Below are 15,091 nucleotides of genomic sequence, written 5' to 3'. Positions count from 1 at the left end.
GCCTGATTAAGGAGTAGGCAGGACGGCGGGCAGCTTGGGGAACTCAGGAAGGACAGGAACTGCTATTTGGTTCAAAGTGTCTGGGATTCAAGGGAAAAGCCTGAGGCATCGTAGGATGTAACCAAAGCAGCAATTTTGGAAGGCAGTTCAGGTTTAAGGGAGATGCCAGACCGTGAGGAAGAGACTATTAGCGTGCTGGATGTATGTGGTCAGAGATTTGTGGTGCGACAAGTCACACTGTGGTTGGCCCATGAAGCTTCTCACCTTTCGGGAATGTCTGAGGTCCCATCTGTAACACCTTGCTCTGCAGAAAGGGACTTCTCGTCTGGCATCCCAACCTTCTCCAGGAAACAAAGTGCTGGGTCTGCTCTCATGGCATTGTACCTCTCGTAACCTGATCAGGGGTAATGAGGAACAACGAGGTCATGTCAGAACTCACAAGATCTGCCTTGCGCCCTAGACAGTCATTTTGTTTCCCTTATTAAATAAAAAGCAAAACAAACAAACAAAAAAATACTGATTTAAAAATAACCAGATCCTGTAAGATTTCCTGTCAGGGGAAGATCCTTGCACTAAAGTGGACACCTTTGAGGAAGTAGTGCTTGCCCCAAAATCAAAGCTGATGTAAATATTCTGTGTCCGTGAAGACACACAAGATACAGATAAAATTCCCACTTGTTTGCGTCTTTTGGACAGCAAGGGAATCAGGCAAGCTGGTTTTGCAATTTCTTCCCCTCACCAACCCCCCAACTCTGGACACCCTATTATCTTGTCATCTCATGAACAGGCCTAGTTTTCTTATGGTCCAATTTTATCCCATGTGTTAGAAAGGGAAGCTGAGCAAAGTAATGGATGCAAAGGATGAAATATAAAGAGGACTACTGTGATTGCCGATTGGATTAAAACAGACCCGTTCCCTCTATATTCACAAACTCAGTATGAAATCCTAATCTACTGGCCAGGGCTTTGGAACTGCCTCTCACCATATCACCAGAGTCAAAAACAGATGGAGGATTTCTGATCCAGAATAGAGACCTCAGACAGAAGGCAAAACAATGAAAAAATATCCCTTTTAATTTGATAATGCCATGCATGACAATTTGTTATTTTATTGTATCTAATGTAATCCTATAATGAGACAGGAGTATTTGGTCACAGCTAATGTCATATCGAACTATTTTGGGGGAAACTCCTTCATGATCATCAAAACCCTTTCCATGTTGCCCCTAACTAAGTCAATTTCTAGCTCTGTAGTATGTACAGAGAGATCCCATCACAGGTGATGTAAGATGCTGTACCTAAAATGAGTACCGGCTTGGCTGCTAGTAACAGACTTGATTTTACTCTGTTGGGTATTTCCCTTCTATATTGGTTTTTGTTCTGATATCACTGTTGACGCTGTTCTAGCCCTCACGTGTAGGCAGCACCTGGTACTTTTTATCTGAGGAGCTGCAGGTACTTGTATCTTTTAATTCAAAGTGACATTTCTGCCATCTCCATGACAGGTGCTGCCTGCACGAGGCATATGGCAGGAAAAACTGGTGCCTTATGTTCTTCTTTATTCACTTATTCCTTAGGACAACCGTTTGATTACCGTAAGCCTCTCTCATGAGACTGTGGGCTCCCCAGGGACAGAATCTGTATCTGTTTTTACTCATCATTATACATTCAGTACCTGGCACAGGGCCTGGCACTGTACACACTCAACAAACCGCTGACTGGATGTGTCAGTTTGGCCCAGACTCTCTTCCAATAATCACTGTAGGAAGAACCATTCTCACCCTCTCCCCATGGTCTGCCTCAGCTCACATCACAACAGAAATGCCCTCCATGCTCCTGCTGTCTTGAGGACGTGCCTGCCATCGTCTCTACCTGCCCCCTCCCCAGGAAAAGAGGGATGCTTTATCTCATAGCTGAGATGGTGAAAGCTTCCTCCTCTGACCCTTTATCATGGAGGGAGGTTAATTGTCCATGAGGGTCCTGCCCTCACGCATGCTGTGCTGGACAGGGCTTGAAGCAGGCCGGTCCCTCCAGGTGCCTACTACCTGGGTGAGTCTCTGCTCTGCAGACTTCTTCTTGTCATGTGCAGGCCTGAAGTCTAGACAAATACGGCATTTCTATTTCTCAACCAGCTATGAAGCTGGAGGCGAGGAAGAGTGATTGACCCAGTTCCCTAGAAAACCCTAACAACTGTCCTGAACAGAGAGTAGTAGGAGCTGTAATAGCAACATAAAGACATAAACAGTAGAGCAACAGGCGGCGTAGGCTGCTTGCCTCTCTCCACTTAGTCTAGAAGTTCCTCTACGAGAATATGAACAGAAATACTAAAATCCATAGCTTGATGAGTATTTCATAAATCCAGGCTGCCCTAGAGGGGTGGCCGCCATTTCTTTCTTTCATTCATTCATTCATTCATTCATTTATTTATGGCTGTGTTGGGTCTTTGTTTCTGTGCGAGGGCTTTCTCTAGTTGCGGCGAGCGGGGGCCACTCTTCATCACGGTGCGCGGCCCTCTTACTATCGCGGCCTCTCCCGTTGCAGAGCACAGGCTCCAGACGCGCAGGCTCAGTAATTGTGGCTCACGGGCCCAGTTGCTCCGCGGCATGTGGGATCTTCCCAGACCAGGGCCTGAACCCGTGTCCCCTGCATTGGCAGGCAGATTCTCAACCACTGTGCCACCAGGGAAGCCCCCCAGCCGCCATTTCTTAATGCGGTCAAGAGCATCATTCAGAACAGACTGGCTGCAGGGCCCTTCTTGCTGTAAGCGGAAGCTCCAGCCAGTTCTTCCACAGTGGTCAGCTCGGAGATGCAACCGGGGCTTTGGTCTTCTGATCTAAGCAGGGTCGCAGCAGGCTATGTCGGGGGGGTAGTAGAAGATCCACAAAACCTTGGACGATGAACAGCTGTGTATTTCTTAACAAAGAAAATGGCTGCAGCTCTACAGCTCATACTATGTCTCCAGGGCAGGGAGGCAAGGCAGAGAGAGTTCCTGATAGAACCTTGAAAAGCAAACACCAGACAGCTTGGCTCTCTGAAAATACCACATCTCCATCGGCTGCTGGGTACCTGGGAGTTTGTCACCGGGTAAGACACGTTGTGTGGGTTTGGTTATCCTGTGGAGAGGGCTGTTCCGTGGGGTGATGAGGTGTGTTACCCAGGTGAGGACAGGTCTGAGCCTAGGCTCACAGAATGTCTGCTGGGGGCTGACCAGCACCCCGCCAGGAGCAGGATCTGATTTGGACAACGCAAGACGCCAAGGAGGATGGAGCCAAGCACAGGCATCTGTCCAACCCAGCCTAGGTTTGACTCCAGTGTCACTGTCCAACTTCATGGGTCTGGTCCCATCCAAGAGTGAGCCGGTCTGCATGTGTGGCTTAACACCAGTCCCCCAGCACTGGGTACAGAGGCTAAGTCTTCCCCATCTTTACAGTGTGTCTGCTAAGCTCATCACATTACACCAGGTACTTCAGGCACTGCGTGCATCACCTCCCCGGCACCCCCACCTCTGACCCTGAATACCAGAGCTCACTCAACTGGGAGAACCTGAACGGAATGGGTGATGCACCATCTTCAAGTCTCACAGGCGTGCTCAGGAAACACTTAGGAATTATTAACTTGCAACCCTGCAAGCTGCTTCACTGAGCAGAAGAATTTTAGATTTGGAAGTAACCTTAGATATCATCAGATTGACTCTACCATTTCTGATAAGAGACTGGTTCGTTGTGCTTCACGGAGAGGTCACATGGTTTCTCTTCTCATTTCAGAGCTGAGTTCTAGCCCTGCACTGTCCAGCAGAGGAGCCACATATGGCTAATGAAATTTGAACTAATTAAAATTACATAAAATTAAAAATACAGTTGCTCAGTTGTATTAGTAACATTTCAAGTGCTCAACAGCCACACGCGGCGAGCGGCATCCGTAGAGGACGGGGCGGAAACAGGATATTTCCGTCATCAGCAGTACTTCTAGTGGACAGCATCGCTTTAGCCTAACCTCAGTGGTTTTAAAAGTTTTTAACTGAGTTATAGCTGATGTACAATATTATGTTAGTTTCAGGTATACAACTGGACATTTCAATACATTATGAAATGATCACCACAATAAGTCTAGTAACTATCTGTCCCCATACAAAGCTAATACAGGATTACTGACCATATTCTTTGTGACTTATTTTATAAATAGAAGTTTGTATCTCTTAATCCCCTTTACCTATTTTGCCCACCAACCCACTTCCCTCCCTTCTGGCAACCATCATTTTGCTCTCCGTATCTATAAGCACCTGTTTTGTTTGTTCATTTGTTTTGATTTTTAGTTTCCACATATAAAGTGAGGTCATGTAGCATCTGTCTTTCTCTGCCTGACTTATTTTACTTGGCATAGTACTCTCTAGGTCCATCCGTGTTGTTGCATATGGTGAGATTTCATTCTTCTTTATGCTCAAATAATGTTTCATTGTATACACACACCACATCCATTCATATGGATATCCATCCATATCCATTCATCCACTGATGGACACTCAGGCTGCTTCCATATCTTGCCTACTGTAAATAATGATGCAATGAACAAATCTTTTTGGATGAGTGTATTTGTTTTCTTCGGGTAAATATACAGAAGTGGAGATGCTGGACTGGATGGTAATTCCGTTTTTAATTTTTTGAGGAACCTCCATGCTGTTTTCCAGAGTGGCTGCACAAATGTACAGTCCTATCGAAAGTACACAAAGGTTCCTTTTCTCCACATCCTCGTCCACACTCGTGCTTTGCTGTCCTCTGATGCTTGTGGGTCACCAACCCGGGGGTGTGGGTCCCAGGCTAGACTGCACCTCCGCCTCTCCTACCCATCTTGTTGTGGCTCCTCCTTTACGTCTTCATTTGGGGAACCTCTTTTCTGCTGGTCCTCAGGTCATTCTCAGAGACAGCTACTCTGTGAGCAGGTGTAATTCCCATGTGCCCGTGGGAGGAGGTGAGCTCAGGGCGTTCCTGCTCTGCCATCTTGATTCTGACTCCCTTTCCCCAGTGGTTTGATAAAGGGCTCTCAACAGAGCCTCCCAAAGCCTGCATCTGTAACACCAGAATCTACGTTTTGAAGGGATTCTTCATTAAAATAGGTACACGCGTGGTTGTTACATAAATATTGCAGGTTGGCCTGCAAATGTTGAAGAATTCTACTCATAGGGCGTGTGTCAGAAAGACAGTTAACCTTCCAAAGGCAGAGGAATAAGTGACAGTGAACAGCGCCAAGCACCTGTTATGCACTAAGCGCATGTGGGCACTAGGCCGCCCACCTACACTGTCTCATTTAATCTTCAAACTCTCCAGGTAGGTTGTCTTGATACTCTCCCCAGTGTACAGGTGAGGAAATAGGTCAGAGAAGTTTATGACTTGCCCAAGGTCACACATTTAGTCAGTGGCAGAGCTGGCAGTGAAAGCCAAGTACACCTAACCCTTCCCACTTTAACCCCTGCTCTCCAGTTCAAAATTCTGGGTAATTCACCTGGCAGGGAAGGTGTGTATTAGGCATATTACAGTGGATATTATGTGGGACTTTCAATATTCATTTTAACAGTTGGCTGAAAGCAAGGGCGGGTAGTTTGAACAAGGCCAGAAATGAAGAAACAGGACATTTATTTCAGTTTTTCCAAGCTATTCAAAAACCTCTCTCAGTCCCCTTTGGTCTCTAGGTTACCACATTAAAAAAAAAAAGATGTTTATGCCATCTACTGTTCTTGAATTTTTATACCAATAGGGCAAAAAATACATACTAGGAATATGTAGATTAGCTAGAATGACCTTAGAATTCTGCATGCATGTGACATGCTAAAACCTAACATTTCCCCCATTTATTTACTGCTTTACTCAAGAAACCCTGGGGCCTACCACGTGACAGGCACTGGGCCAGAGGCTGGGACTGTATGAGTGAACAATCCCACGCACAATGGTGCGGTGAGGCGAGTGAGGAAGATACACACTGAACAAAGCCCTTGTGGCCACCCTTTCAAAGTGCCTCACTGATACTTACATTTGCTATATTTTCATGACTCACACATTCATCCGGCCAAATTTCTGAGAGGACAGAGGTGAGGCTCTACTTTCTAAAGAGACATGCAACAGGCCTATGGAATTTTTCAGGAAAGAGAAAATATTCACTGAAATACTCACCATGTTTGAACACGCCAATCAGAAGCGACTTGTCGGCCTCGGCATCCCACCAATCCACTGGGATCTCCACGTAGTCGATGTCAGGCAGAGGAACATCCAGCTCCCTGTGGAAGGAAGGGTGTGGACTCAAGAGTGCCTTCAACACAGACAGAAAACAACACAAGAGCTCCCGGCCTGAACCCTCGTACTAAGCCACATCCCGAGCTGCACGCTTAGAAGCTGAAGTAACAACAAATGAGAGGACTCAGATAGCTGGGGGCCAAGATATCTTAACCAGGGCTCTGCCCCTGGTTTACACAGGGAGCTACATCAGCAGATGTACTTGGTGTTCAGGCTCCTCTCAGACTGAATGATGCAGAATCTGAGAGCACCTTGTGAAGAACGCACAGTCAGCCAGCCTGGGGTCGGGCTGTGGGCTCTACACGTGTCAGGTGGTTCGAATGTGCCTCTTCGGTTGACAACTGCGGCAAAAGCCAGCAATAGGTTGGTTATGTGAAGGCAGAACACCCCTTCTGACTTCATACATGATACATGCATTCAGGTGTCTGAATTCATACAGGATCAAATGCTGCAAAGTGCCCAAATCATCTTGATGCAACCTTTGGAGACCCCAAGCCCTATTCGAGAACAAGCTAGTCTGCGCTGCTACACGTGGGGTATGAAGAGAGCCTTTCAGAGGCTAGCAGCCACAGTAGGAGGTGCTTCCTGGTGAGGGTCTGCTAACGGTCTGCTGGGTAAAACTTCTGGCCAAAGGGATGCACACAGCTCACCCCAGGGAGCAGACATGGAGGCATCAGCCCCTCTCTGAGTTTCTGTCCATGTTCTGAGAGCTCACATGGACCCTTAGCTGACTGGCTTTACTTGTCTGAGCACCGTCCTTACTCTTTTGAAGGCTCTGGGGTTTGGGGGAGAACATCCATCTGGATGGCTCTTCCCTCCCACCTCCCAGCTGCCTGGGATGGTGCCTCTGCAACGTTGAAGTTTCTTCTTCCGTCAGGTTCTTCTTGCTGTGACACGGGGCTGCCTGCCCCTTGCCAGGCCCAGCTCTCCCTGTGGGGATGGGGCTCCCTGGCCCCCACCTCTCCAGGCAGTGCTCCTATCTGGCTCCGCCTCAGGGCCCACTGCTCTGCCTGCGTGGTGCCGTGGGCTAAACAACTTTTTGGGGGTGAGCTGTGATTCATTCCTCATGGCACTTTCTGCACAATAAGATCTACATGGGACCAGTGAGAGCTAAGATTCAGGAAAGCAGAGGGAAGGAGGGAAGCGGGGGAAGGGGCTGGGCAATGGACCTACTCGCTCCAAGTTCTACTAACTTCCCTGCATCTACGCATCTAAGAAAGCACATGACGGGGATGGGTAAATTCAGATACATTACTTCTGCCCAGTAACACTGGATATAAATAAGCAGGTTGAATTCTGCTGCATATACATGACTCACAAATTGAACCTTTTTACCAATACACCCAACCTCCCTATCCTTACTAGAAATGCCCATAGTAACTACCAAGTAGTAACAGTCAATGTGATGACTGGTCCTAATTACAAAATGCCTCAGGGGTAGGACTGTCATTGCCTTTCACCTCTCTCCTTCTTTAGTGCTCCTGTGACCACTAAAACCATTAGCACTGCCCAATGGAAAGTAAGAGAAAGAAGAAACCACGGCCCCAGGGAATCTCAAAGCACAGTTCAAATACCAGCACTTGCTATGTCCCCTGGGAACAAGCAGCGTTGTAGGGGCCAGAGCAAACTGCCGATCTGGGGAAGGTGAAGGAGGCCGTCTGGGGATCCCACTTATACACTGTGACTTCTGACAGTCCAATCAAGTAGTAGCTGGGGGCTCAGCAGCCTCATTCCCCCAAATCCAGGGATATTCCCACAGGATTCTACAGCTTTGGAAACACTAGCTTACAAAACTAAGGCACAACACATCAAATGGTGACAAAGTATTAGTAATACGACTAGCAAATAAAGGAGAACCACTCAAAGGTAGAAGAGGACTAAGGCCAAGAGTGGGATTCCAAGTAAAGCTTTTAGTCTACACCTGTTGGATCAAAGTCACTAATATCTATCCAACAATGATTAGTTAAGGTAGAGAAATGATTGCTTTAAAAGCAATTTTACAACACTACTGGGAGAAAAAAAACCCAACTAAGAACCTCACCAAGAGCTGTGTTTTTAAGCAGCTGTTTTCTCCTTTATTTCACTCGTAGATGATCTGGCTGAATCATCCTCATTCTACCTGCCTGCTCTACCAGGAACTGGTCCTGGGTGGGAGGGAACACGGGCCTCTTGAAACACAGGCAGGTTTGTCCATTTCCATCAACAGGCACTTTATGGCAATTCTTTAACACTGGGAGCTAAGGTTGACCTGTTTTACCTGGCCGGAGTTCCTTCAAATGCTTTATCCGCTGCTTCTCCCAGTATTTCAGCTTTTAAGTAGTACAGCATCCGGACTCGCAAAAGTACCCTATGATACATGAACACAGTAATGAAACACATTAGAACCCATAAGCTGCCTGTGAACTGCCATCCCCAAGCTGACCTGGGGGAATTCTGGGTGCTCCCAGGTTGTTAGGGCTATGAAGTTATATATGAGAAAGCACTAGAAAAAGAAAACACTAGGTATTAATGGCAGAAATTATTGTGATATCTCCATTTCACTCAAGAAAATGTATCTCATCAGTCATCTGTTAAGGTCACCCTATGGGCGTGGGAGGTGAGGGCAGCAGAAACAGCATCCCACCTGGTCCTTAAGAGCAGTGGTCCCCAACTTTTTTTTTTTTTAAAAATAAATTTATTTATTTATTTATTTATTGGCTGCACTGGGTCTTCACCGCTGCATGCGGGCTTTCTCTAGTTGTGGTGAGCAGGGGCTACTCTTTGTTGTGGTGCGTGGGCTTCTCATTGCGGTAGCTTCTCTCGTTGCAGAACACAGGCTCTAGGCGCGTGGGCTTCAGTAGCTGTGGCTCGCGGGCTCTAGAGCACAGGCTCAGTACTCGTGGCGCACAGGCTTAGCTGCTCCACGGCATGTGGGATCTTCCTGGACCAGGGCTCGAACCCGTGTCCCCTGCATTGGCAGGCGGATTTTTAACCACTGCGCCACCAGGGAAGCCCAGTCCCCAAACAATCCCTGGCACCAGGGACCGGTTTCGTGGAAGACGATTTTTCCATGGACCCGGGGGGTGGTGTGTGGGATAGTTCAGGCGGTAATGCAAGCGATGGGGAGTGGCAGATGAAGCTTCCCTCGCTCGCCCGCCGCTCACCTCCTGCTGTGAGGCCTGGACCACTACTGGTCTGTGGCCTGGGCGTTGGGGACCCCTGCTTAAGAGGGCTCACGCTGTCCACACGGCCACAATGACCTCTCAGGCAGAGCTGCCTTCCAAGAGGCTCGTTACTAGTTTCCGAGTTTAGTGACAGGTGAGGTTATGTTGAATGGTGCTGTTTTCAAATAGTTTCACTGGCACATAGTTACATGTTACATGAATATTTTAAAGTCTTTTTCATGGCGATACTGTCAGAGAGCAATTCCGTCTTCTCTCCTGTGATTCGGTCTGGACCACACTCAGGCTTCATGGGAATGCCCCAGCATGTTTGAGATGAAGCAATTAAGTATTTGTTGGGCAACTGGTGTGTCCTGCACCGTGCTGGTATCGTGAGTATGTAACACAAGTAAACGTTAGTTTAACCTTGTTCTTGAGGAGCCCACAACAGTCCAATTGTGAAATAAGGCCAGCCACAAGAGAATCAGAGCACAGCAGACGGCCGTGGGGGGTTAGGGGCGGGTGGCTTAAGGTATGCAAAACACAGAGTGAAAGCCAAGGACAGGAACAGAGAAGCCCACCACATCTGAGGAGATGCTGCAGTGAGGGTTACAAGAGTACCTGCCACTGTGTTGACATCAGGCAAGAGTGAAGGCGAGCTACTAAAGCAGAAAGAAGCTCGTTCACTCGTACTTCTGTAGGAACTGATCTCCATGTAAGTTGTTTAAAAAGAGCGACGAGAACACAAACAGCACGTAAAGTACATACTACTTTAGAGAAGGTAAGAGGCGGCTGTGCGTTCCCACTGCTGGGCCCTGCACAGAGCATCTCTGGAGGAACCCAGTTAACGGTGGTCGCCTCTGGAGAGGGAAACCGGGGCGCTGGAGCGGGAGGAAAACTTACTTTTGACAAAAAAATATTTGTTAACACGTGTACGTATTACCTATTCAAAAGGTGTTTAAATAACGAAGGGTTGAGGCCTCTAAAAAAGCACAGTTTCTTAGATCTGGGTTGAGAGTGCCACTGTGGGCTTAAGTTGTAGGTGGCAACATAAAAGCTCAAACTTTTAGATGGGAAAGAACCCTTACTTTTCTGCCATACCATTCCTTACCTCAGCTGTCAATCAACTCAATTTCGAGATGTTTTTTCAAAGCTCAGAGAATGAGAACTCTAAGAATTTGCGATCGTCCCTGATCCTTCTGCCTAGCTGGCAGTAGCTGATGGCCTCCTTAGCGAGAACTGGAAAGAGGCTGTCTTAGGTATAGGATTCCTGCCCACTTGGATCTACCTCAATCAGAGGAAGGCTTCCAGAAGATGTAAGATGCAGCTGTTTCTATATCTCCAAAAAGAGGCAAAGGTGTTGATATCTAGCAGTACCTACAGCACAGGAGAACAGAACTGAAAGCCAGTAGTATTCACCTATACTGCAAATGAGAAGTAAATCAACTCAGAGGACAGACAGACAACTCCTCTTAGAGAGCCACTTCCTCCCAGGCTGAGATGATAACCCCAGGTGGCATGTGACCTCACAGGGAAGGAGAGCTGGAGCTGGTCTGTGACACCCTTCACTTTAGCCAGACAAAACCTATTAATACTTTTGGGTGGCGGTATTGCCTTTTCTTTCATTTCTTTCTTTTTCTAAAAAACTATTCTCTTGGTATGAAATATACTTCCAGAAAGTGCATTTTGCATACATGTACAGCTTGATGAATTTCCGCATACTAAAAACGCACATGTGTATCCAATATCCAGATCAGGAAACAGAACATTTCCCCAGAAGGCCCCCTGGTAGTCCCTTCTGGTCACTATACCCACTCTGAACAGAGAGTCACTGCCCTGACTTCTTAGAGCTTAGATTTGAAGCAGCTGCTTTTTAACCTCTTAAAGTTCTTTGATAACATCTTCACGCCCCTAAATACTATATGTATTACTAATTACGCAAATGCTTTGAGTACTCACTGTGTGCCAGCATGTATTAGCTCACTTAATCTTCATAACAATGCTGAGGCAGGAACTATTATTCTCATTTTTAAAATAATTCACCTGCAAGTAAGTAATGGGGCCAGGACTCAAATCCAGGCAGTCCTGACCCCAGAGCCTTTCCTGATGCATGTCTGGTATTGGGGTGGCAGTAAATGTGCTAATCAACAGAGCCCACAATTCTAGAAGCTCACAGTCCAGTTATGCTAAAGAAATTCTGCCTGTTGTCTGGTGCACCTCAGGCCAGAACCAGGACCCAAGATCAAAGGGTGGAAGATTCAAGGAAGCGGCTTTTAGATTCAATATACAGAAGGACAACTAATTAGAATCATCTGGTAATTAAATGAGCGTGGCTGAGAAACGGTAAACTCCCATCACTAGGAAGGCTCGAGCAGAGGCTGGGGCCTGTCCCTGTTGGGACGCTGCCCACAGAATTCCCACGCTGCGTCGGAGGAGCTGCAAGGCCCCTGCCGGCTCTGAATCTCTTGGTCGCTGAGCCTGAACTAAAGAGGACAATACTCTCCATCAGATTCAGATTAATAAACAGCAGTCAGCTTCTTCAAACCCAGAGAAGTGCTTTACTGCATTATTCTTCGATTCTCGGGGTAAGGCTTGCACTCAGGAAAGATCTTGGGGCTGGTGGTTAGAAATGTTAAGGAATTCCTCAAAGGTCACAATTAGTTCTGCTCAACATCTGTGATCATCTGTGCGGGTGTCAAGGGAAGTTCTATGTTAATCTCTCCAGCTCAGCCTATTTTCAGTGCTCCAGACCCACCTCTGCAGCTGGGGATGGGAGAGCCAAATGCTGCTGCTGTGACTTAATAAGGCAAAACCTGAGTCCTTCGTGTTGCTCTTCAACGTTTACTGAATGTAACGATTCTGATTCTGTCATGGCTACAGGCACCGCCATTCTCCAGCCTACGAGGCTAACGGCCACAGAGTTACCTGCTTTCTGTATTCCTCATCACACATGATGGATTCTTCTTTAGTCACATCTCTCATATTTGACCCTTTCTCCCCAATTCTACAGTCAGCACCCTAATCTAGGTCATCACGATCAATACTTAGTATTATGACAGAACTCTCCTAGTTGGCCATTCAGCTCCAGGTAAACACCTACTCCATCTTGCAAATTGTTACCGGATTAATTTTTCTCCCCCAGTGTCGTTTTTTATCATGTCTCACTTGTTCAAGAAATATGGTTGCTTAGCACTTACAACAGAGTGACTCCTCGGTGAGCCTGCCATACCAGGTCTCCCATCAAGGAGCCCTCGTCCCTGCCAGCTTCCTTTCTGCTCCCTCACAGTGACTCTGATTCAGTCACAGTGAACATGCCGTCGGGTCCTGCCCCAGCCAGGCTCTGCTATCAACAGCGAGTGCCCTTTAAGTCTTGGCTTGAGATCTACTGCCCCAGAGAGCTTGTACCTTTGTGTGCGGTAGTTTTTATTACAGTACTGGGCATGAGACCTATCTTCAGATACTTGGAGGGATCAACGGACAGAGTTAGACTTCAGCAGTAAAGGGAAAAAACCACAACCCAACAACTACAGAACCATTAGGTTGATGTTACAGGGAGGAAGAAAAGACCTAGCAAAACATCTTAATTTACAGGATAATACACTCTTTATAACCAGAGGTGTGCAAGCTGAGGCCTTCTCACTGCCCACCAGGAATGCTGAGGAGGTAAGTCTTGCCTGGCCTAGGAAGCACGGCTAGATGGTTGCCAAGGGTCCTTTTACTTCTAACAGATACACTGTACAGCGATGCAAATACCCACATGCAAACCTGTCATTGTTTTGTGGCTGGGTGCCCTAACTCCCCCAAACTAAACTTCATAAGAACAGTTTCATTTTCTATCACTTTCTCCTTTATTTGCGCCTGCCCCACCCCAGCTGTTAGCCTCGGGATATAAAGAATACTATCTCAAATGAATGTCCATCAAACACCGGGAGGCCATGAATGTCAAAGCAAATCTGAAGAGGAAGCAACCTGGCAAGGGGGTGTGGCTGAGAGCGGTGGCCACCAAGGCCGGTCTTCTGCTCTCCCTGATGTGCCCTCAGGGGTGGAGGGAGGGAAAGGAAAAGAAGAGCAAGCAGCGAAATCACCAGTGTCCTCCGTGGATTTTGAGAGTCAGGTCAGAAGATGCTGTACGAACTGCACTGGTAAGAGAGGCCGGGTTCCAGGGGAGAAGAGAGATGATTAAAGAAAGGAAGTAGAGAGGCTTCAATGCGACTGAACCCTGACCCAGCTTCAAGCACACAGCCTATCCGCCTTTCCATACCTTGCACGGTGGTACAGGGGCATCAAGTGGCCTCCCACAGCCCCGTGGGGGTCCCAGGAAGCCGCGCTGTCAGAGCGGAGCTGCCACCCAGGGGTGAGGGGGGCACACTCACTTGTTGCAGTGCTGTTTGAGGTGCTTTTTGTAGCCATCATCGTGCAAGACCACCTCGGGGTTGCAGGTGGCCAGCCAGTCTGCGTTCTTTAACTCTGGGAGCAGCAGCTGGTTCTTCGTTTTCTTCCCCTTCCTCCCTCTGGGGACTGGAGCGGACAGCCCTGAGACAGTAGGTACGAACATGAGCTGAGACGGCTTAAACGTGGCTGTCGGAACAGAGCTCGGCTAGGGTGGCAAAGAGGCAGCCGGGCTATGCACGGTGGCCCTGGACGACAGGCCCCACTCCTCCGTCCCCCAGGCAGGGATGGCGAGGAGACACCCGGTCCCCCCCAGGACCATTCAGTCAGGCAGCAAGAATCTACCGAGTGTCCTGTAGGATCACTGCAGGACAAGAAAGGTGTAGCAGAACCTGTGCCCGTGGGGACCTCACAACCTAGCCGGGGAAAAGGAATGCGTGATCTGAGACGGGAAGGTGAGTTGTGTCTCAGCACAGGGAAGGAGCAGCACAACGAAACGCACAGACAGAGGTGGAACTGAGGCAGAGCACGCCGTGTGAGTCCCCATATCAGAGAAGGAACCCCTGTGACACCCAGGTCAGTGGGCAGGACTGGCATGTGGGGAACTTCAAGAGGGCCCAACTGCACTTAAACAAAATATCACAGCTAACACTGGATGATTCTGAGGGAGAATGGAAATGGAAAACATCAGCATCCTTTCCCACAGGTAGCATTCTGGAAATACGCCTGAGAAAGAGATGTCCCCAAAGGACAGCAACATGGGCCAACATGGGAAGAGAGAAGGAACTACAGGGGTTTGCGCTTCTCGGCTACGGCCCGTGCCACCCCTCACCTGAGTGGTTCTGGAGGGTCTGGGCCTGCCCATCTTTGGTAGGCGTGATCAGTTCCCAAATGAAACTCTTGATCTTCTCGTCCCCCTTGTAGTGCTTGACACAGTACACCAGCAGGGCCCGGCAAATCATCTCCATGTCCTTCTCGTTCAGATGCCACTTGAATCGCCCATGAGTCAGAATGTCCTTCCACCGGCCCCAGCTGAGAGTGGAAATACAGAAGGGTGTTAGAGGGTGGAAGGGCCATGCATGCCTTCGACACGGCAGGACAAACAGGAGCCGAATGCTTACTCGACCCCTGGGCTTACTGATCACCCTGAGGGCTCTGTCCTGAAAGACCTTCGAGGATCGCATACTGTAGCACACCAAATGTCACTGAGGTGACCTGGACACTGGACACAGAGAGCTTCATATGGCCACTAGAATGTTAAGAAGGGAGGGACGAAAATAT

The 15,091-nt window shown here is 48.1% G+C and overlaps 1 protein-coding gene across 1 annotated transcript in view; it reads right to left on the bottom strand.

Moving 5' to 3' along the window:
• CHD6 (chromodomain helicase DNA binding protein 6) overlaps positions 1 to 15,091 on the bottom strand; it is a 210,138-nt gene that overhangs the window by 35,291 nt on the left and 159,756 nt on the right. The window contains exons 22-26 of the mRNA XM_082359464.1: positions 14,643 to 14,842; positions 13,795 to 13,954; positions 8,539 to 8,628; positions 6,162 to 6,265; positions 265 to 394 (exon numbers count right to left, since the gene is read on the bottom strand). Coding sequence (XP_082215590.1) covers positions 265 to 394; positions 6,162 to 6,265; positions 8,539 to 8,628; positions 13,795 to 13,954; positions 14,643 to 14,842 — 684 coding nt within the window. The remainder of the gene's footprint in view (positions 1 to 264; positions 395 to 6,161; positions 6,266 to 8,538; positions 8,629 to 13,794; positions 13,955 to 14,642; positions 14,843 to 15,091) is intronic.

Source organism: Balaenoptera borealis (assembly GCF_965194805.1).
Source record: "Balaenoptera borealis genome assembly, chromosome: 16".
Lineage (NCBI taxonomy): Eukaryota > Metazoa > Chordata > Mammalia > Artiodactyla > Balaenopteridae > Balaenoptera > Balaenoptera borealis.
The sequence above is the reverse complement of the archived record's forward strand: the minus strand, read 5'-3'. Positions and strand labels throughout refer to the sequence as shown.